We start from the raw sequence: 20,494 nt of genomic DNA on the forward strand, positions 1-20,494 counted from the left end.
CCTGCTGTGGCACCATGTGAAAGCATTAGACCAATCCCAAGAGGTCAACCTTTGTTAGTTCTATAGCTTCCAAAAGGCTGTGGTTACTTGTGGTGATTTTGTACCGGTTCTTTTGCTTTTCAGATGTCCTGTGTCCAAATGTCCACGTGGAAGGAGATCGATTCAAACACACCAATGGGGGGACTGATGAGATTCCAGGTAAAGAGACAAACTTTTCTGCTGTACATCTGGGAACTGAAATAGTATAACTGTACGTTTCTAGCATGTTCTGGTTCTTTACACTTCTCCTATTTGGCAGCCCAACGCATATTCAGTGGTGGAGAAGTATATGAGAAGAAACTGTAGGGGCGGAAAAGAGTTATCTGTTGACAGTCAAGAACAAATTAATAGTGAGCTTTCTTCGGATATGAAGCAAATTAAAAAGCCAATAGAGCTTAGTATAATAGAGTAACTCAATAAATCTTGGAGGTGCCTTTTTTTTACTACTCCTCATTGGGTGAGTTTTGATGTCCATTTATCTAATCTATGATTGTTGTGAGATGTCCAAGCACGAGGGTAATTACCACTGAAGAAATGCTTATATATGTGTATATATAAGAAAAAAAAAAAAGAAAATAAAGTAAGTCCCAAGAAGAACCATTATTTCTGAAATGCTGGTGAAAGATCAAGAGGAAAGGCAGTCCGTGATATCTTTGCTTTTCTGTGAGTTCTGATAACAGCTTTCCAGCCAGCTGAAGGACTTAATCTGCCAGATATATGCATGGGCTGTGCCTCTTTTGTGGTCCCCCCAAGACTGTTCGAGCTGTTGGCAAAGAAAACCTGCCCATCAAGGATGTACTGGGAATATCTGTGACTGACCCAAGAATATAAGTCACTGCAGTGGGAGGCTGGAGGCTCTTCTGCAACTTGATTATGAGTAGAAATGATCAAGATTTGACAGCTCTGCTACTCACTCAGCTTTTTCACTGGGGGATTTTCACTGCCTGCGCAAAATATCAGTTCCAGCTATACTGTCTGTAGGCAGTTTATTTTGGCTGCAGTCTGATTGCATCTAAGCCTGTGATAACACTGGGTGGTAAGAGCTTTCCTGGTCATTAGACCCAAACTTGTAACCCCCAAACATCCATTTGTACCTGCTGTCTTTTGCTAGGTGTTGCGTTAACCTGTTCCGACAGTCCTCCCAACACAGGGCTGCGCATCAGTAGAGCCATTCAGCAAACTGACCTATCAATTCTGAATGAACATCCTTGCAGTGGAAGCTATAGCTCAAAATGAGTAGGAGGATGGTGTCCCTCCTCAGATGATCATCTTCTGTGTGATCCTTTCCAGAAGAATGGAGTTGCAAAGGGCTTCCTATGTCTAGTTCATATTTATCTGAATTTTAATTCAAGAGCTTATTAATAGACTATTCTTTTATCTGGCTTCAAAAGCAGTGTAAAGGACAAGAATCCCACCTCAGGTCTGGCACAAAAGATTTGAGTAGAGTGAGGTGTAAATGCATATATGCATGTGTGTTTATATATGGATGTACTTATGCTCTTCTGTCAAGTTTTTTACTTCTTTTCCTTTTATCTTCGAATCCAACTTCCCTCCTAGGAAGCAAGTCAATATCCAGCACTTTAACTTAAAAGATGACTTTGCTGTCTTAGATCTCTTGAGTTGTTCAGGTTGGACGGGTCCTGCGGAGATCACCTGTTCCAACTTCCTACACAAAGCAGGGCCTACTTCGAAATTAGGTCCACTTTGAAGTTGGAGGACGTTGTTCAGGGACTCGTACAACTGAGTTTTGAGTACCCCCAAAGATGAACTTTCCACAGGTCCTCTGGGCAACAGTTGCAGTTTGGTCACTATCACACTGATTTTTTTTTTTTTTTTCCCCTAACATCTAAACAGAATTTCATTTATTGGAACCTGCCTGTTCCCCCTAGCATAGGGCTGTCATTTCTGTGACCTAGGGAACCTCCGGTCACTGTGAAGTGCTGATGTTCACCGTGCCATGCAGTGGCTCGCTAACAGGATTGTTACACTATTTAATTAAAGTGGTATTGGTGGCCCTTCTCCACCAATACAAGAGGATTTGTAGAAGGCTCCTGCATGCTCCTGTACGGTTAGACAACCACTATTTCTTTCCCTTCCTGTTCCTGGTGATTAGGAAAATACATGCCTCTTCTCTGGAAAAAACTGAATGGGTGTTCTGGGTCTGCTAAGGGTCACTGTGCTGCTGGAGACGGATCAGTGCAGGACCAAAGTGCTGTTCTACTCCTTACGCGTTCCTTACATACTCTACAGCATGTTCTGAACGCTCTGGGCCCCCAGGTCCAATTCCAACAGCAAATCTTTGTGTTCTCCCATCTGAGGTAACTGGAAAATTTCTGTTGGCTCAGTGTGCTGCATTTCCTCTTCCAAAAGGATATGTTGAACTATTGATGCTGGAAGGTTTTCGTATTCTTCCCCAAAGAGGACTGCACTTCAGTTTTGAGGAACAGCCTGCCTCCTGCTTCCTAATACCTGTGAGAGCAGTTCAGATTTGGGGTTTCTGTGGGTTCGCCAGTGACAGCTCTGGGGTGGAGGCTGCTCCTCTGCCACCCAGTTCTCATATGCTCAGGGATCTAAACTTAACACCTGCATCTTGTGCTCCACTTGGAAGCTTCATGACAACCAAACTTGGTCCTTGCCCAGCGGGGTCCTAACACAGAACTTCATAGCTACATCTTGCACAAGCTTGTTTCTAGATGGACACCAAGTGCAGTCCCCCCTGAGTTGCAGTAAATCTCATTTGGGAGACAGGGAAAACTATTAAAAGGCTTCTCAGATTAAACACCTCTTCCCTCTCTCAGACAGGCACAAGACATCAGAACTGAAAGTAAAAAGGACAAAAGTCTTTCAGGGGAATTTTTTTCCTCTGTTTTTATTGGGTGAAATGCACCAGCAGGTTGCACAGGCAGTTGTTTCACATGGAGCATCACCGATGCCAGCCCTTTCTTGTACACCCTACCTGCGTACAAGTTATAGCACGGCCTGATACCTTCAAGTCTGTGTCTGCAGTTAAGTGAATGTGATTTGAGTCACTCTGGATTAGTAGAAGTAAAAATAGATGGTAAATCATAAAAGGAGCTGTAGAAGGACAAACTTTAGGAGATAAAAGGAACCAATGGTGTGAGTGAGACGTGGAAGATGTGTGGGATTTTGTTAAGTCAGAGGCTGAGAGTAGGGGTGAGGGTAGGGAGGATGGCTCCGTGCATAATCAAATGAATAACTGCAGCAAGTAACATATTATGAGCTGGAGGAGAGCCAGCAGACTAAAATGAGATTTTCCTTTTAAAAGACATGATTTTTTTTTCCTTTAGGCAAACAGAACAAAGTAAGTTTCATCTATTTGAACTTCAGCAAGCATTTGTTGGAGAATTGTATTGAAAGTCACTGCTAAAGTGAAAAAGATGTTAATAAAGTGAGCCAGAAACTGGCTACTAAGGAGATAATGTTAGAGTTTCTAGGAAAGGGAATAACAAGCCAGACGGCAGACAGTGGTGGACCTCGTCTGGGTCCAGTTTTAGGTCTAATCTTCTCTGCGAGTTTCCGCTATGTAGATTGGGATGGGACTATCCTTGAAGGAGGAACTGGTTGGCCTGGGGGTTTTTCCAACTGACTCTTAGTTTAAAAGGCTTGTTAGAGTGCACATGGATCAGTAACAGGACTTGGTGCTGTAAACTCGTACTCTGGAAACTGATGGTGTCTTAGTGAGCAGATGTTGTAAGTCAGAGTGCTGTACAGTGGGGAAAAAGGCAGAAGTCATTATTGAACAATGTAAAGCAGGTCTTGCAGAGATATTGAAGAGTTCATGAGAGTGGACAGGGCTTTGGTTACAGCTTATTTAGAAAAGTGTGCTCAGAACTCCTCGACTCGGGGAAGATGGATTCAGCCTTAAGGAGCTATTAGTGTGTTCAGGAGCCAGAGGGACTATTTTCAAACAGGAGATTAAAAAACTGGGTTTGGTTAATCTTGCGCTGTGCAGGTGGAAAGGGGAGATACTACCACTTTCTGCAAACAGATCAGGGGAATGGAGGGAAGGAAGCAGGGGGATCACTCAAGCTGAAGGACAAATAGTATAATAAGAAATGGTTACCAACTTTTTAGGAGATATATTCAAGACATTAGAAGAAAGTTTCAAACTGTCAGAGATATGAAGCACTGGAACAAGTGGTGAAGTAGTAATGGAGACAAATAAACAGTGATGGGTACTCATGAGTACTCTCACAGTAGAGGACCGAACTCTATGACCTTCTGGTATCGTAGCATTTAAATAAAAAATATTATTAGTGGTAGCATTCAGTGAGGGCTGCTACAGTGAAACAGGATTGCATGAAGGAAGAGTATACAGGCAGCTTTACTACTGATACAAATTCTAGCATTGAAGTGAAGCAGCATCTGCTTAGCAGTTCATAACATGTAAATTCAGAATATAAATGTTGCTGCACGCCTTTGAAATCGCACAGGGAATTTCAGAAGAAAGTGAGAAATCTGGTTAGAATACCAGGATAATCACTGTTTCTCTTCCAGAAAGTCTGATATGTTAAACCAATCCTTAATGCTACTCTGAACAAAGTTCTTGCAGCATCCTTGTGGGTATCATGTGGGTTTTTTATCAAGCAGAGCAATGAAGACAAAAGAGGGTTTAACTCATCTGCTCTGAAGTATTAAAAATAAACCCCCAATTGTAGTACTTCATTCCTCTTTTATTGCTGAATTGTCATTTTGATTCCATCAGCATTTAACAAAGGGTCATGGGCTATCATTAATCATGGCCAGGCAGGAAAGCACAGTGATAACATTTTTCACCTCAAAGATGTGCCCCTTGTGTACTTTTATGAATCACTATATTGCATCAAAACAGCATATGAAAGTTATTGAAAGTGAACTACGCTTTTTGAGTTTTTAGAACTTCACATCTGAATTATTTGTATTTTAATCTGGACCTGCGGGACGTGGGATTTGGTTGCAGGTATCTGGATGATCCCTAGAATTAAAAACAGGCTGAGATCTAGTCCTTGACACTATCCATCAGAGCAGATAATAATCCTCAACAGATACTGCTGCTGTTTTCAGAGGGAATCTGCTCAGAAGTAAAGACAGACCTGCAACGATTTCTGTAAAGTGCTAAGAAAAATTAACCCTGGGGAGGAATACTTCTGACCACGACACCACGTTATACATCCCACTCTGGGTGGTGTTAAAGGGGCAAGGAGGGGACATTAAAGCCCTGACTCTTAACTCCTAAGTAGTCGCACAGGCTCTGTGTATGGAGAACAGCAGAAATTGCATTATCACAGATTGACCTCAACCTCTCACTCTCTTCCCCATCTCAGAAACCTCCGTGCACAAATGAGCAAAACACCAGCCTGTTTATGACCTCCCTGTTTTTCTGTAGCTCCCTAAAGGATGTTTGGGTACTTCACAACAGAGGCACTGGGTGTAAAACCAGTACCCTACAATTATAGACCGCAGTGGCTGTGTTTAACTGTCAGCACGTCTCCAGTGTCCTGGTTTGCAGCACAGCGTTCACATTCCAGAGATGCCGGTGACGCACTAGCTAATTACAATATCTCTGGGGCTATTTATATTTGCCCACTAAAACACGTGGTAGCAGGAGGAAATTGGAGTGTCCAGTCTGTTGAACCTGCAGAACGAGCACGTTAGGCTGATGTCCTCCTGGGGACAAAAGGGGTTTTGTTGTGGCTGTGTGACAGCATTTTGCCCTCCCTTTGCACTTGCCAGTCTGTATTGTTCCTCTGATAGTTTCTTTGGACAGCCCCTAAGAGACAAGTGGTCAATCCATGAATAGCTGCAGAGATTTGTACTGGATTGTTGTCTTCAGAGAGCAGACGGACAGAACCAGTGGTCACCAGCAGACTGCACAAACGCAGTTATGGCACAGCTAGCTATTTGGGTGGACACCAGCTCCTTTCCATCTTCGATGTTATTTCCTCCATAGGATGGAGACGATGTTTATGGGAGATGGGATAGAAGGATGGAGCTTTGCTGTGCCATAGCACAGTCACTTTGCTGTCGTATTTTTCAGTGACCTGTCACTACACAATGACAATGGGGATAGGGCTGAGGGCTGCTTCTTTCCTTGTGCCCCTGCTCATACTTGCCCTAGGAAGTCCCCCATAAAAATTTCATAAGGAGTAAATAGCACGGCCATGCATGTTAAGTTCTCCATTCTCTAAGGATCTGGGGAGATGAATTTGAAGTGGAGTTCTGGAGACACAGACATCTGGCTGTAGCCTCTGTAATGTAAATGGAGAAAGTAGCAGCTGACATGTGCCTGTAGTCTCAAGAGTCATTTCAGTCTCCTGTGAGCTGGAGAAAATGGCTGGACTTGTGCTGTGGAGTGGATTTGACCTCTGGGCTGTCGTGTGGGATATCTCCAGTACAGGTGACCTTATGAGTCCCTTTTAGCTTTTCTAGGAGTCTGTTCAGTGCAGTAGCTAATCCCAATATTACAACCTAGATCATTGCACTTAAGAGATCCTTGAAGTTTTTCAGAGGTTGCCAAATTATTCACCCATGTTCAAGAACATTTTAATACCCAGTAACTCCAAGCAAAGCAGATCGAGCAGTCATCTGTGACTTCTGGCTGCAGCCACTGCAGTGCTACAGGCTAGCTGTAACCTGCGCATTGTATGCGTGGCATGTCTGGTGCCCAGAACCCCCAGTTATCCAGCATGGGGACCTAGGACGATTTCTTTTAGGCTTATGTACCAAGGAATTTCCCTTCTACAGGAACTAAAGGACTGGGAAGTGAAAGGTGCCACCAAAACGTGCATCTGGATTAGGAGCCTGGAAACACTCGAGCATCCTGCAGAACGCATGTAACCACGTCACCACCAACAGAGCTGGTTGGAGGAGATCTTTGAATTAAACCCCAGTGTTTTAGTGTGGTCAGAGTTATAGCTATTACCCAATATCTCGGACTGCACAGAACTTCTGGCACTGTGAATGACCTGACCAGCACTAGGCATCAAATGTGTGTTGGAGTATGTAACCTGGCTGAGCTGCCCCATGACAGCATGAAACATGGACAATGAATGCTGAAATTGCTTGCAAATCTGCTACTGCAGGAAGAACTCTGGGAACCGCTGAGCGGTCCTTGTGGTCCTTCAGACCACCTTTTGCTGGTCTGAATCTCAGCAGTGAAAAATTCTGACTTCTGCAGTCAAAGAAAAGACTTAACAGGGGTTAACCATGCACAGGAGTGCACTCATGAAGTATTCAAATCCACCCTCACATTAAAAAAATAAAAATAACTTTATCCCTAAAGGCTTTTTTTAAAAATACCATAGTAGTATTTGCTTTCTCCCAGAAGTTAAACAAGCCAGGATTTTTTTCTGATTCCAGTGCATTTGAGGTTGATGAAAAGGAAATAAATTCATTTTTTGTCTATTCATAGCCCAAGAAGCAACCAGTCCTTTGGCTATAAAAAGACTAATATATTGGCTAATGTGTTGGGTTTGTGCCAGGCAGGTTTTGTAGCGGAGGAAGAGCTGCTGTCGTAGCCCCTGTGAGAAGCTTTGGGAAAGCTCACCCCCACTCCCCAGCCCGATCCAATTTGTCCCCACCTCTGGCCAGGCTGAGCCTCTGCAAATAAATGTATTTAAGAGGAGAAACCTGTTTGGCAAGAGACTTTGGTTTGAGAGCTCTCCTTTGTTTTGGAGGGGGGTAGGACAGGGAGATAGAACCCATGCGGTCACCCAGGTTAGCAAGGAAGGGGTCAGGGGGGCACTCTGGAGCCGCCGCTTCCCTTTGGCCTGTGGCGAGATGGCAGGTTGAGTCCTTGCAGCCTCGGAGATCACCGGTGGAGAGAAGGTCTGTTCATAGGCCGTGGAGGAGCTCGCACTGGAGCCGGTGACCACTCCCGAAGAATGCCGTGATTCTGAGGGAGACCCATGCTGGGGCAACTTGTCGCTTGGAGAACCACTGTCTGTGGAAGACCCCTACACTAGCTGGAAGGAGTTCATGGAGGACTGTCTTCCGTGGGAAGGACAGCACATTGCCATGTGGAAGGGCTGTGAGGAGTGTTTCCCTTGAAGGGGAAAGAGCAGCAGAAGTAACATGGAGCAGACTGGGACTGACTGCGACCCCCATCCTCTGCGCCCTCTGCACCACACTGATGGGGGAACAGCAAAGCTGGGCCCAGGAAAGAAGGGAGGGGTGTGGGGGAGGATGCCTTTTAGATCCTGTTAGTTTTTTCTCACTGTCTTACGCTGATTGGATTGGTCATTTGGTAGTGATTTTGTTGTTTAAACTAAATTGATTTTCCCCAAGTCGAGTCTGTCTTTTGCCCATGACCACAACTGGTAAGTAAGTGAGCTTTCCCTGTCCTTCATCTTGACCTTCAGCCATTTGTTCTATTTTCTCCAGCTGGAGTGAGAGAGCGGCTGCGTCGTACTTGGTTGCCAGCTGGGCAACCACGACAGCTAACCGTGAGGTAGTTCCAGATATTTCTTGGTGAAAATATTTTTGATTAATTCTACCTCAGAAGGAGACTGCTGCAAAAGAGGGTCTGGAGAAACCATCCCATAGATACTTCATCAGCACAAGCTTTGGGAAGGAGATGCACATGCAATTTCAATAAACTCCTCTTAATACTTGGAGTTAAGTCAGTCTGTCTGATGTGAATAGTCCCTGCTGATAGTTGTGGCCAGGTTTTGGCGTACCTGTGGATCTAATCTGCTTTGTACTGATCATCTGGCGTAAAGCAACTGACACAATCTCTTTGAGAGTAGTCCTCACCTGCTTTCATATTAGGCCTTGCTCGTAGCACCTTATATTAATGGAAATATTTTTGTTTTCATGAATCACATCTTGATAGGCTTTTCCTATAGCCCACATAGCAGCATTACAAGGAGAACCTAGCAAGTTCTGTCTTAGTAAGGTCTTTTTCCTCAAACACCTTTTCCTACCCTAAAAATAATACTACCTTCTTGTAAGAGCAAGAAGTAAGAATTGTTGCTGGTAATGTTGAATTCATCAGCCCTGCCACTCTGCTCCCATAAACACTTACCCACTGTCATTTTTCTCAGCTATATGCATAGACTCGTCTTGGGTTCTACCAACAAAACCTTTATTCAAAGCAGTGTGGAGTTCTCCCCTCTTCGCTGCTATCTCAAGTGATGAGTTTGCAGTTGTGCCGTTTTACGGCTTTCCAGAGGAACACAGAGCACCTTGAGGACTGAGGAACTTAAAAGCGAACTTCAAAATAAAGGAACTAATTAAAATCAGGACCTAACACAAACAGTTCTCTTAAGTTCAGCTGGTGCTAACCTATGTGGCATACGAGGACATCAAAGGAATAATGAACCTCTGTTTAATCTTGTAAATCACTGGAGCAGGAAAGGAGCTGAAAGAGGGCCCATGGCGCTAAGCCAAATGTCCATCACTGAGAAAATGGAGAATGACTTCAACACAGGAAAGCCTTCAGTAATGAGGCAAAGAGTTCAGCGTCAGAACCAGCTTTCAGTGGTTTCGTTCAATACACCACTTGCGAGTGTCTGAAAACTGAGAGGCAAATGGGTAAGAGTGGGCTGAAGTAGATGGACAGAACAATGCACCAAATAAAGTGTTGTGTTATTGACATGAGATCAGGTGTTGAAAGGTGCTGCCTCAGAGGCAGCCGCTGTAGACATGTATTTATTTCCTCTTTTTACAGAGAGCTCGGGGTTAAATTAGAACAGCCCTTTCTAACGGGTGGGATGGCTATAACTGTGTGTCCATTTCTTTCCTTGTGGTTTTGACCCCTCTCTCTCTTTCTCTCACACTATCTCTTTGGATTAATTTTCTTACTGCTTTATATCATGTTTATCTTTCCTGAAGTGTTATACTTCCTGTGTAAGGGTAACAAGTGCTTCATCTTTTTTTGACCGAAGCTCTAGACCGAAGCTTTTTGACTGAAACAGAGTGGACGGTAGTTCAATCTGGCGACTGGCTCCTCACCTGCATCACTGCCTCTCAATGCTTGCTCTTCCTTGAGGTTTAAGTGTGTGTTAAACCTCAAGCAATGCTCCTGCTTCTGATAATCCCAAATGTGGAAGGGTGCTCGAGCTGAGATTGAGCTCTTTTTGTGATCTGCATGGGACTTCTGTGGTGATGCTTTGCAGGCACCAAGAAAAAATGGAAATCATGTCTTCCAAGTGTCATGATGCAGAGCAAGCAACCCAGGATCAGGACACCATCATCCTGAGTGGTGGCTTCAGGTAAAGGGGGTGAATCAGGTTTATTGTTCTTATAAAACTGAAGCCGTCTAAAGGGTACTCTAGCCCACTTCATGGGTATCAGGTAGAAAGCAGTAGGATTCCTGGAAAGCATCTTGGTGTAAGAGTTGTTCCATGTGCTTCAACAAAGCCTTGTCATTAGCTTAAACTCTTAACTGCTCTCTTCATCGAAGTCCAGTGGATCTGGTGAGAAGGAAGTCAGGCAAGCATGAAGTGCTGCTTAAATCCCAGTTGTAACATCTGTGGAAAGAAAGGTAAACTGGGTAATAGCAAGAACGTCTTCAAAAAGCTCTCAAGGCCCTTTAATCTATAGGCTTCAGAAAACTTTATAGTTTCAAAATTCCCCTGCAAGCTGCTTGCAAAATATAGCAAATTAATTTTTTTAATGACTTGTGCAACATCTCTACTAACCACACTACTTCATGCAGGGCTTGGGGGCAGCCAGTAAATCTCTCTGTTTCTCCAGAGGTGCAGTCCTTAAGGTTTGGGAATAAGTTAGATAACCACTGCTGGCTGATGATGCTGAATCAAACAGTTGAGCCGGGAGTGCTGGATGTGGGGTGAATTATCCAGGCAAAAAATAAGCTGCTGCTGCTTTTTCTGACTTTGCTGGAATGGTGGACTAGAGGGGAGTCAAACAGTGCAAGAAGTCAGAATTCTTATCCTTCATCAGTCTTTGGACTTTCTTTCAAACCCCTTTTTACAATCTTACTCGCAATGAGACAGGTCTAAACAGTATCTGAGCTGCAGGGCTCTGAACTTACCCATTGTCTAGATTGCCACGAGCAAACAAGTGACAGCTGTGTGCCCCTCAGGGATGCTGGGACAATGTGAAGATAGAGTGTCTGGTTGCTTTGACGTTGACCCCAGCAGCGTCATCACAGACATCTCACCAACCCAAGCAGCTGGTCATCAAGAAAGAGTAAAAGGGTTTTCTTCCTGCCAGCATGCCAGAAAGACTAGGACGTTGAAGGGCGATAGCATCAGTGTGCACCTCACCCCCTCTGAAATACTACTTCTTGTTGCCAAGGGGAACTATGGTTGCAGGACTGATACACTGATACGGATTTTAATGTGGTGGAAGACCCTTGGAGAAGGAAACTTCAGTGAGCTCTTAAAAATATCCCTAGAATCTGATACTCTGTCAACTCCTAACAGGATTTCCTATCATATGAAGAAAGGCATGTCAGGAACAGCAAAAATCCTGTAGCAGATGATGGCTACTGTAAAAATAACAGCAGCACATGCTGAATAAAGTACTAGGTCTTCCCTTCAGGATTTGGACACTTTTACGTCTATCCCAACCCTGAATGGAGACACATCTTGGCTGTCCAGAAATAGCTCTTCCCAGTCTCGGGCATTGTGGAAGATAAGGATGATAAAGGTTTGGATACAGTGGAATAAAAATAACCCTCATCTACAGTCTGTCTTCAGGTAACTAACTGCCAGACATAGCTAGTTTAATGCACTATTTAGAATATGACATGAAAACATTTTTTTCTGTTCTTTATAAAGTATATATTAGCACAGACAGCAACTAAGACAGGTAACAAAGATGAGGGCTCTTTATGGTGGTAGTGGCCTTGAGGACCATGCTGGAGGAATGAAAGGAGTGAGCACACAGGCACTTCCTTGTAGACACAGGCAACCTGTGAAAACTTAGCTTTCAAGGCTGAAGAAACCTTAGGCAAGAAAATTGATGAGACTGTGTATTTGCTGAAAGACTCCCAGGTGATACTGTTCTTGCTAGGAGTTTATACACTGCTCTACTCTACTATGAAGTTCATTGCCGTTGACCTCCCTCTAGTAAAAGTAACACATGCTATTTTATCACAGGCAATGCAGATTGCTCTTTTTAGAAGTCTCAGAGAACCAGTAGCCGATGACAACCTCCCTGACCTTGGCTGTTGGTGATGCTCTGTCAATACATGGACAGGGCTGATAATTCAGCTGAGGTTTGAGCAAGACTAGAGTATGGAACATTTCCTGCAAAAGCTGATTTGTTTTATACTAGTGCTTATGGCTGATAATCCTCCATCATATTCTGGATGCATCACCTGATACTCTGATGTCCGGTGCCTTTCCTGATTCCTCTCTCACCTGCTTTCCACATTCCCCTCTGGACCATTGCTCACCAGAAACTGTCAGAGAGAGCCTAGTGGTTTCCCTTGTGAGTCCTATCAGGGACTCCTTGGGAACACAGAGCAGAAGACTTCTCTCAGAAGGTTTCTTCAGCCTGAAGAAGTTAATGGCTCTGTCCTACTTAGAGAAGACTTTCCAAATGTGGACACTGCTGTGTGTTCTGGCTATTGAAACTTCCCTTTGTTGCTCTGGTTTTCTGGGTTTGGGTTGTTTAAATCTGGGGGTTTTTTGCCCCTCAACACAGGACAAGCAGGAAAATCTCAGCGTGCACACTAGCTGCCACCATGCTGTCCATGTCCGATGCTTAACAGAGCCAGGCAGAAATCCAGCTCATCCTCAGGACAGCCACCCATGTCCCCATCAGTCTGGTCTTGAAATAATTATCTCGAAACAAACATCGTAGGACCACTGGGCAAGTACAAAGCTGTTCGATCATTCTCTGGCTATGCCTTAGGGTGTGGCTGGGTGCAGTGTGGACATCTTTCGTGTAAAAGAGAATCTGGTTGCAGAGCACAGTTAGACAATGTAGAACTCGTCCAGTGCCAAGTTTCGCCATCTTCTCCCTGTAGCGGGCAGATCTGAGTGTGTTTTCTGACCCTGGAAAAATGGACCACTTCCTGTAAGGGAGTTATGACTCGCAAGTGGAGAGATATTCGGCTGATTTGATCAGCAGAGCAGTGCATAAGAAATTGCTTTTTAAGCCAAGTATACTGTTAGGAATCTGAACTTCTATTTCAGGTCAACATTTTAATTTTAATGTTAATGGAGTAGGGTGTGCTGCTTTTCAGGAGATGTAATCATGTTAGAGGGTTTCAGTGGCCCCATATTGTTTCAGTAGCTGTAATAAACTAGAAGACTTATGATCAAAGAGCATTATTCATCTTATTAATTGTCATATTTATGGCATTACTGATTAAAGAGTTTATAAGCCAGTTGGAAAACCACACCTGTGCTGGTACACAAAAAACCCCAACTTTCAAATCACAGCAACTAAGAACAGGAAAGAGCCACCCTTTCATCCTGTGCTTGCGTCAGGTGCAATATTAACAGTAGCTTCGTCCTTGCTAGTTTAGGCAGGTATGTTCCTTCCCATTTCACTTGTGGAGACGACTGGGAAACTATGTGTAGAATCTTATTTTCCCTGTGACACTGATAAGTGGTCCCTCCTTGGTGGTAGAAAAATCAATGGACAGCCTGTATTTCTGCTGACACTCCAGCCCAGAAATGCTGCGCCATGGACTAAATGACCATGAGATGTTTGGGGAAAGATCTAAGCGAGTTGTTTCTACTGCACTGCTAGCAGCCAGACATGGCTGGGTGAAAAATCCTGTTTAAGTGTCGCAGAAATGATTACAACATCACCTAATTTTTACATTAACATTGTGGTTCAAGACTAAATTAAAAGTATTCTGCTGTCTCCCTCACAATGCCAGTTCCAGTCCTAAAGTCAATGTGGGAACATACTCAGTCTAAGGTGCTTCCAGGCACATGAAGAAAATAAAAGAATAATAAATACTATATATATTTTCTTGTCCTTCAGCTGAAATGATCTTAGCAGCTGCTTTAAAGCACAAATTCATTTGGAAGTTTCCCTAGATGTCTTCTTTCCAGTCCCCCTTGGGCAATCTGCCTTGATTAATTTCTCAGCTCAAATAACAATATATTTTGTGTTTGCTGCTTCTCCCACTTAGAAATGGAATGGTACTTCTTCAAGGAAACTCTTACAGTGAATGCTCAAGATAGCACACATAACTCCCTACGAGCAGAATATATCTAACCCATCTTCAGCAGGCTCCTTTTTCCTGCATAGAAGGAGGAATCACTGCCAAAAAGCGATTCAGCCTGTCTTTAGAAAGGTCCCAGACAGATGTGATGAGTTGTCTTCTTAGACGCTCTTATATTTCTCTGCAAGGGAACTGAGGCAACCTGCATACATCAGGTGCCTCCTTTCCAGACATCTCAAATTAGGTGAGATTCATCTCATCCTCAGGAGAGTTCTTCATCATTTAGTGTATGGCCTGATGCCTCATTTTCTGTGGCACCGAAGTGTCCGTTAACTCCAAGGGCTTTGGTTGTCAATGCGGTATCTGAGTGGAGGTTATCCCACCAGCTACAGACCTTTTCTGGGTCTCTAGGTGAGGTTCGGCATGCAATCTGAGCTTCCTAAGCTCTGTTTATGTCAATGGAGAGAAACATGCACTTTTAGCCTCTGCTTTAGTAAGAGATTAATCTTTCCTTAGAAACGCCTGTATTTGACTCTCTGGCCAACTGAAAGAGAGTCTCTGTTATTGTCATGTCTAGAGAGCTGAAATTTAACCAGGTGAACCCCATGTGAAGTGCTCTGTGAACATGGATTAGTTTGTTGCATAGCTCCCTCCAAATAAAGTGGAGGTAATATCTGAATTTGGCACCAAACAAATTAATAGTGATTAAACCAACCCCTTTACTGGTTTTGAGCATGGACTCTGACACATCTAGGCCTTAACTTTGCCATGGACCTAGATGGCATTTGTCAAAGAACAACCCTCACTCATTCTTTAATGAAAAATATGTCAGTAAATTTGCAATTTGTTGATCCATAGTCTAAATAAGAAAAATCTGATGATTTACCTGTGCGCTCTATCCTATCCTGAACGCAAATAAGTCTAAGTTGAGAGCATGACTTATTTTCATTACAGCAAGTTCTGCCTGCAAAACAGTTTTAATAACGCTGCATATGTTTCATAGTGTTATTTAGGCTTTCTAAACCATGTGTTCTTAGGACATCTCAGAAAAAAAGATTGATGAAAGTGACTCTTAACTCGTTTCCACTGGAAAAGCACGTTAGTGTGAACACCTTCACAATTGCTCATGGTGTGAACATCAGCTTGAGTTGTCAGAAAAGGATGAGAGTAAGTTTGGATCTGGGCTAATGATGGCAAAACTGAGCAAGAACTTCATGTCACTGTATCTTGCATTTGTGTATTTTGAGTGATGGAGCTTTACAAGCTCATGAGATGAGAAATACACCACAGCTGGAGGACTGTGGGGACGTGACATCACAGTGTCTCTTCGGCAGCATTTCAGCCTTCACCATCCACAGCTCAGCTCCTGTGAATGGTTAACAACTTCCCTTCCCACTCAGAGTGGTCTCTTCTTCCCAGCAATGCTCAGCAGTCTTCCTTACATATTGGTGGTTAGTTTGGCTGACGGACGTGGTTTAGTGGTGACTTGGCAGTGCTGGGTTGGACTCAATGATGTTAAATGTCTCTTGAGCCAGAGCGATTGTGTGATTCTGTGATTCTATAATGCGTGCTGCATGGTGAAATGAGCTGTGGGAGTGCTGGGATGGACAGGTCGTACTGGTTTTTATGTGATAGCCAGGAGAGAGCTCTCACCCTCTGGTACGGTCTATTTGCTACGATTTATAGCCGCAATCGTGGCTGATTACAGAATGTCAGAAGGGTGCATCACTGGAATTGTTGCAGAGGTGATTATGAGGTGGAGCCACGAGGCCCTGGAGCATCTTAACTGCCTTATTTGCCCTCCTGAATGTGCAGTAATAGCTGAGAATAGAGTGGACATGAGGGAAAAGCTGTTGACAGCCAGGAAACTTACTGTGATACAAAAGGCCTCAACTTGGCACCAGGCAACCATTTCTGTCTTTGCAAACAAGTAAGATTATATTTCCTCGGAAAAAGTGATTTCTTCAGAAAAAAACTCCGTGATGGAAGCTTTATGTTTTATTTGTTGTTTGCTATTATGTTTTGATTCGCCTTGGGACTGGCCCACACAGGTTTTTTGCACCTATTCATATATTCATATAAATTTGAAGAATAATATCATTAGGTGAGTGACTATTCCTCATGGAATTGCCTATTGCAACCATTTTCAAGCCCTGCAGTGGCTTTCAGCTGACAGGTTCATGAGGGCAACTAAGAAACCCAAGAATTTGGGGGCCTAAGTTCACCATACAAAAATGTTTATCTATCCTAGAAACATTTTAGGAGCTCGTTAACTGAGCAAAGTTAAAATCCATAGTTTAAAATCAATTTATCAAAATAAGCTGTTCTACCATCAGGGCCGTGTGCTGGAATGACAGACACAGGACTGACTATGTGAGGGGCGGAAGAGGTTGGAATAACCCAAATAAAATAAAACCACAGGTTCTCTGTTCAGTTGCTCACAACCTACCTTTTGCAGTGTCTTTGCCTCTAACTCCAAAACGTGTTTGGTTCTGGGATTGGCTATTAGTTTGGATGTGCATCCTGCAGAGAGAGAAAGCTTGGGACTAAAACCAGGATGGCTGCACCCACGCAGTACCGCACCTCCAGGAACTGGATGCATTCGGGACCGTGGCACAACAGTGTCCCCACTACGCCTGGCAGGGTTTAGCAGCAGAGACTTCGTGTCACAAAAGCATGGGTTCGTTGTGGCTGGGACCATAGTGACACCGGAACTGCACAGACCCATGTGTGCGGTTTATGATTGAGCAAATAAGCCTTGTCTGAACAAAGTCAGAAGCTTTACACAAATGTCTGTGGTCAAGATTGATAGCTCATGAGAACGATGAGTTGGTGGGACTAAGACTAAGTTGTATTAAAATTACATGAGAAGTGCGTGTAGTCAAGTGTCTTAGACTAGTGGTTTTCAATGAGGACACGGACCTGTTAGAGTGGATCCAGAGGAGAGCTGCGAATACGATCGGAGGGCTTGAACACCTCTGCTGTGAAGAACGATTCTAAGATTCTGTGAGTTTTTGGACTAAGCAGATTAGACGTGTCAGAAATTTGTTCTGGCTTTTCCCAAGAAGAACAAGATTAATCTCTGCAGTGTTGTGCTTGTGGGCTGTGATAACTTCGTAAAAACAGCTGAAGATGTGTCCCACTGCCTGATCAATATCTGGTATTTATGCTTCCATCATGGACAGGATTTGACCTGATGGATTCATTCAGCGTGAAACAGATTTTTGGAATGAAAGAAAATGGAATTCAGAGCGCTTATGTACGACTTGGAAGCTTCCCTGTTGTTCAGAAAACTGAGTGAGTACCCTGATTCTTTCCTTTGTTTGCGTTATTTGGTTCCTCTAGGTTAATCTTGTAGTAGTTATATAGTACCTACATACACATTGCTGCTTTGATCAGCTCTTGCTCTTCTGCTGGCACAGAATTTATACAATGATGTGGTCAGGACCCCCCACACCTGCTATAGGCTCCATCCTGGTAGAACACGAGCTGGTTTCTGTGTAACTCAGTGGTTGTGAGAAGCAGTATCAAGAAATTCAGAAAAGAACCCAGGGCTTAATAAATAGCTTCTAAAAGGAATATTTGGTAGCACTCCCATTGAGATATCCATTTTCTGATCGCAAGAGACCAATTCCTAGTAGATGTCATCAGTTAGCTAATAGGGGGCTTGGCCTCCGTAAAGAATGAGCAATTTTTAATCCTGTGTCAACCGGGATTCAGTCCTTGGAGCCTTTTATGACCTAAGGCTGCCGGTTTTGTTGTAGTCTATCAGAACAGTTTCTCTTTGGGTTGTCACTTGAACCCTGCTGGCTTTAGCCTCAAAAAGAGTGAATGCATAATTTCACTGAGTAACCATGAGCCATAGATTAAATTGTCATCATTAACATTTCTACAGTAAATTTCTCTGTGCTGGTTTGAACTTCTGCTTAAAAAATCGATAGTCGTTCTTTTCCTTCTTATTGATGAGGCTGTTATTTTTTATTCTGCTTTAGTTCTTTTTTTCAGCTCACTGCATCTTTGAGATTGTCCTGTGACTTACATTCGCTTTTTTTCTGTCCTCGAGCCAACCTGGATTGATTTGCTCTTCTCCTCTCCCCCTCTTTCTCCATATAAACACAGTCTTAAAAAAAAAAAAAAGTAAAAATATGTTGTACTGAAAGGAAAGCTGTTTGCTCTAAAGTCCCTAAATAATGTCAAGTCTCAGGGTAAGTAAATTCACAATCTGGGAGGGAGCCATCCAGCTGAAGACGCCTTGGTCTTGATAAGCAGTATATACATAACTGGTGTGTGGGGGAGGAGAATGAACCTATTTTGTCTGGCTCACAGTCTCTCAGCAGTCTCTGGGTAGAACTTTTTCTTGCCTGCAGCTCATAGCAGCTAGTGGTAGTGTGGTTTGGTACTCTAAAACATTACCCCACAGAAAGAAGCCTTTGCAGTGAAGTCCAGAAATTTTAGGAATGATCTACTGAATCTAAGCTCTGGGTGATCCTATGACAAAGAGGACTGTGGGCAGTTCTGGGGTGTATAAACAGGAACTGTGGAGGATGAGCTGACTATCTCCATATCAGGCAACTCAGTCACCCACAGCCGGGACGTTAGGACACTCCTTGTGTCCTTAATTCAGAAGATAGAAATGGAGTGAATGGAAGATTAAAGAACCGTGAAGCAAGTCTAATAGGGAGAAATTCAAGAAGTGCGCTACAGTCACGTAAAATTAAGAAGCGGTTAACAACAGAGGTGGTCGCTTTCTGCAAGGGCTCTGGGAAATCAAAGTTTAACAAAGGGTCTTTGGTGCTAAGGACAATGGTAGAAGAAAGTCAGTGCCTCTTGTTAACAGCATCCAAAAAAGAGCGTGAAATAAAGGCACGCTTTTAACAATCAACATAATTAACCACTGGAACAAGTTAGCATAGATTACAGAGAGCTGTCCATTCACATTCTGTTCTCAAATTAAGGGTTGAAGTACTTTGTTGTCGATGTTGTTTTCGCAGAGAGACTGAGGGAGTGAAGCCAGACCCACTAGCTATGATGACTTGCCGTCTGCTCAGATTGCACCCATTTATTTGTTGTTGTTTTTTAAATAAGCAGAATATTTTATTGCCCAGGACAATTAGAAGTAAAAAATATTAATTAGTAGATTGAAATGACTAAGCTTCCTTTCAATGGTTAAGTGAAACATGGAATTAAAGAAGAACTTCCATATTTTATGCCTTTTAACTTCCATACTCCTGTGGTTTGGGAATGAACCCAGTGGATCTAACACCATGGAAGGTGTCTGCGTATGTGGTCATTTTAGCCGTTGGATGTCAGGATTCTGAGACAGTGCACATAGGGTCATTGCTCACAGAAAATGAAATCTTGTAAAGCTGCACAAAACTGGTAACTGAAATAATAAACAAAGCAAAACCATCTGTCCTGTCTTGCGGATAACCTCAAGCAATGTTTAGCAACTGATAGCAACATCTCGTAATTAGATACAAAATCATTAACTAAGCAATATATGTAGTTCACTTTATTATGTGCTTATGGGATTTGTATCCTTTTATACAAGCACTAGTACTTTTACAAAGTGCCAGCTTAGCTGCCTGGGAAATGTGTCTGTTCGTCCTCCTATCTGGAGCCTACAGCCATGAGCTTTCTTCCTCTTTGTGGTGAGGCACCCTGCGGCGGTTCTGTGAGCAAGCAAACGCCACAGCCAGAAACTTGGCCACAGCCAATGTCCTGCTCACCAAGGGACTTACAGGTCTCTCTAGATGGCTGAAGGCTGGTCCATAAATCTGGCTGGTGCTTCTCCCCCCTCCTCAGGTAACTGTGGCTGTCCTACTGTTTGCTCATGGCTCCTCAGTGGATCTTCTGGCCAAAGCTGTGACTCAGATATCTGGTTTTGGGTACTCAAGCTTGTTTCTCATTACTGTTGTCTTGGTTAATGCCAAGTTTTGGCTCACTATCTTTTTCTGTCCTCCATCTATTTTTCCTAGTCCTGTCTCTAGAACCTTCCTCCTGGCCATGACCATTCCTCAATTTTCTCTTGCCTGGTCCAGTTCCAGCCTGGCTTGGTCCTCATCTCAGATGCTCTGTGAGGTTCACTTCCTGATGCTTGGCCTGGCTTCTAGTCATGATCTGTTTGCTCTTCATATTGGCAGAGTATTTTCTTCTGCAGTTTCTGAGTCTTGGGTTGTTTGGGGCGTGTACACCTTGGTGTGTTTTTCTGGGGACTCTGTCTTCTGACATAAACTTTGAATTCAGTTACCTGCCTTGGGTTTTCCTCCATGAGCTCTTGCTCTGGTCTCATCATTTGTTCAGCTCCACAGAGAAGAGAATTCCACAGAAAGCTACCAAAACCTCCTGCACTAAACA

The 20,494-nt window shown here is 43.5% G+C and overlaps 1 protein-coding gene across 1 annotated transcript in view; it reads left to right on the top strand.

Moving 5' to 3' along the window:
* Positions 1-20,494, top strand: part of LOC104500768 (collagen alpha-1(XXII) chain-like) — a gene marked incomplete at its 5' end in the record, with an annotated part of 88,427 nt that overhangs the window by 33,567 nt on the left and 34,366 nt on the right. The window contains 2 exons of the mRNA XM_010144477.1: positions 124-198; positions 17,323-17,434. Of these exons, the coding sequence (XP_010142779.1) occupies positions 124-198; positions 17,323-17,434 (187 nt within the window). The remainder of the gene's footprint in view (positions 1-123; positions 199-17,322; positions 17,435-20,494) is intronic.

This window comes from Buceros rhinoceros, unplaced genomic scaffold, assembly GCF_000710305.1.
Source record: "Buceros rhinoceros silvestris isolate BGI_N320 unplaced genomic scaffold, ASM71030v1 scaffold5871, whole genome shotgun sequence".
Taxonomy (NCBI): Eukaryota; Metazoa; Chordata; class Aves; order Bucerotiformes; family Bucerotidae; genus Buceros; species Buceros rhinoceros.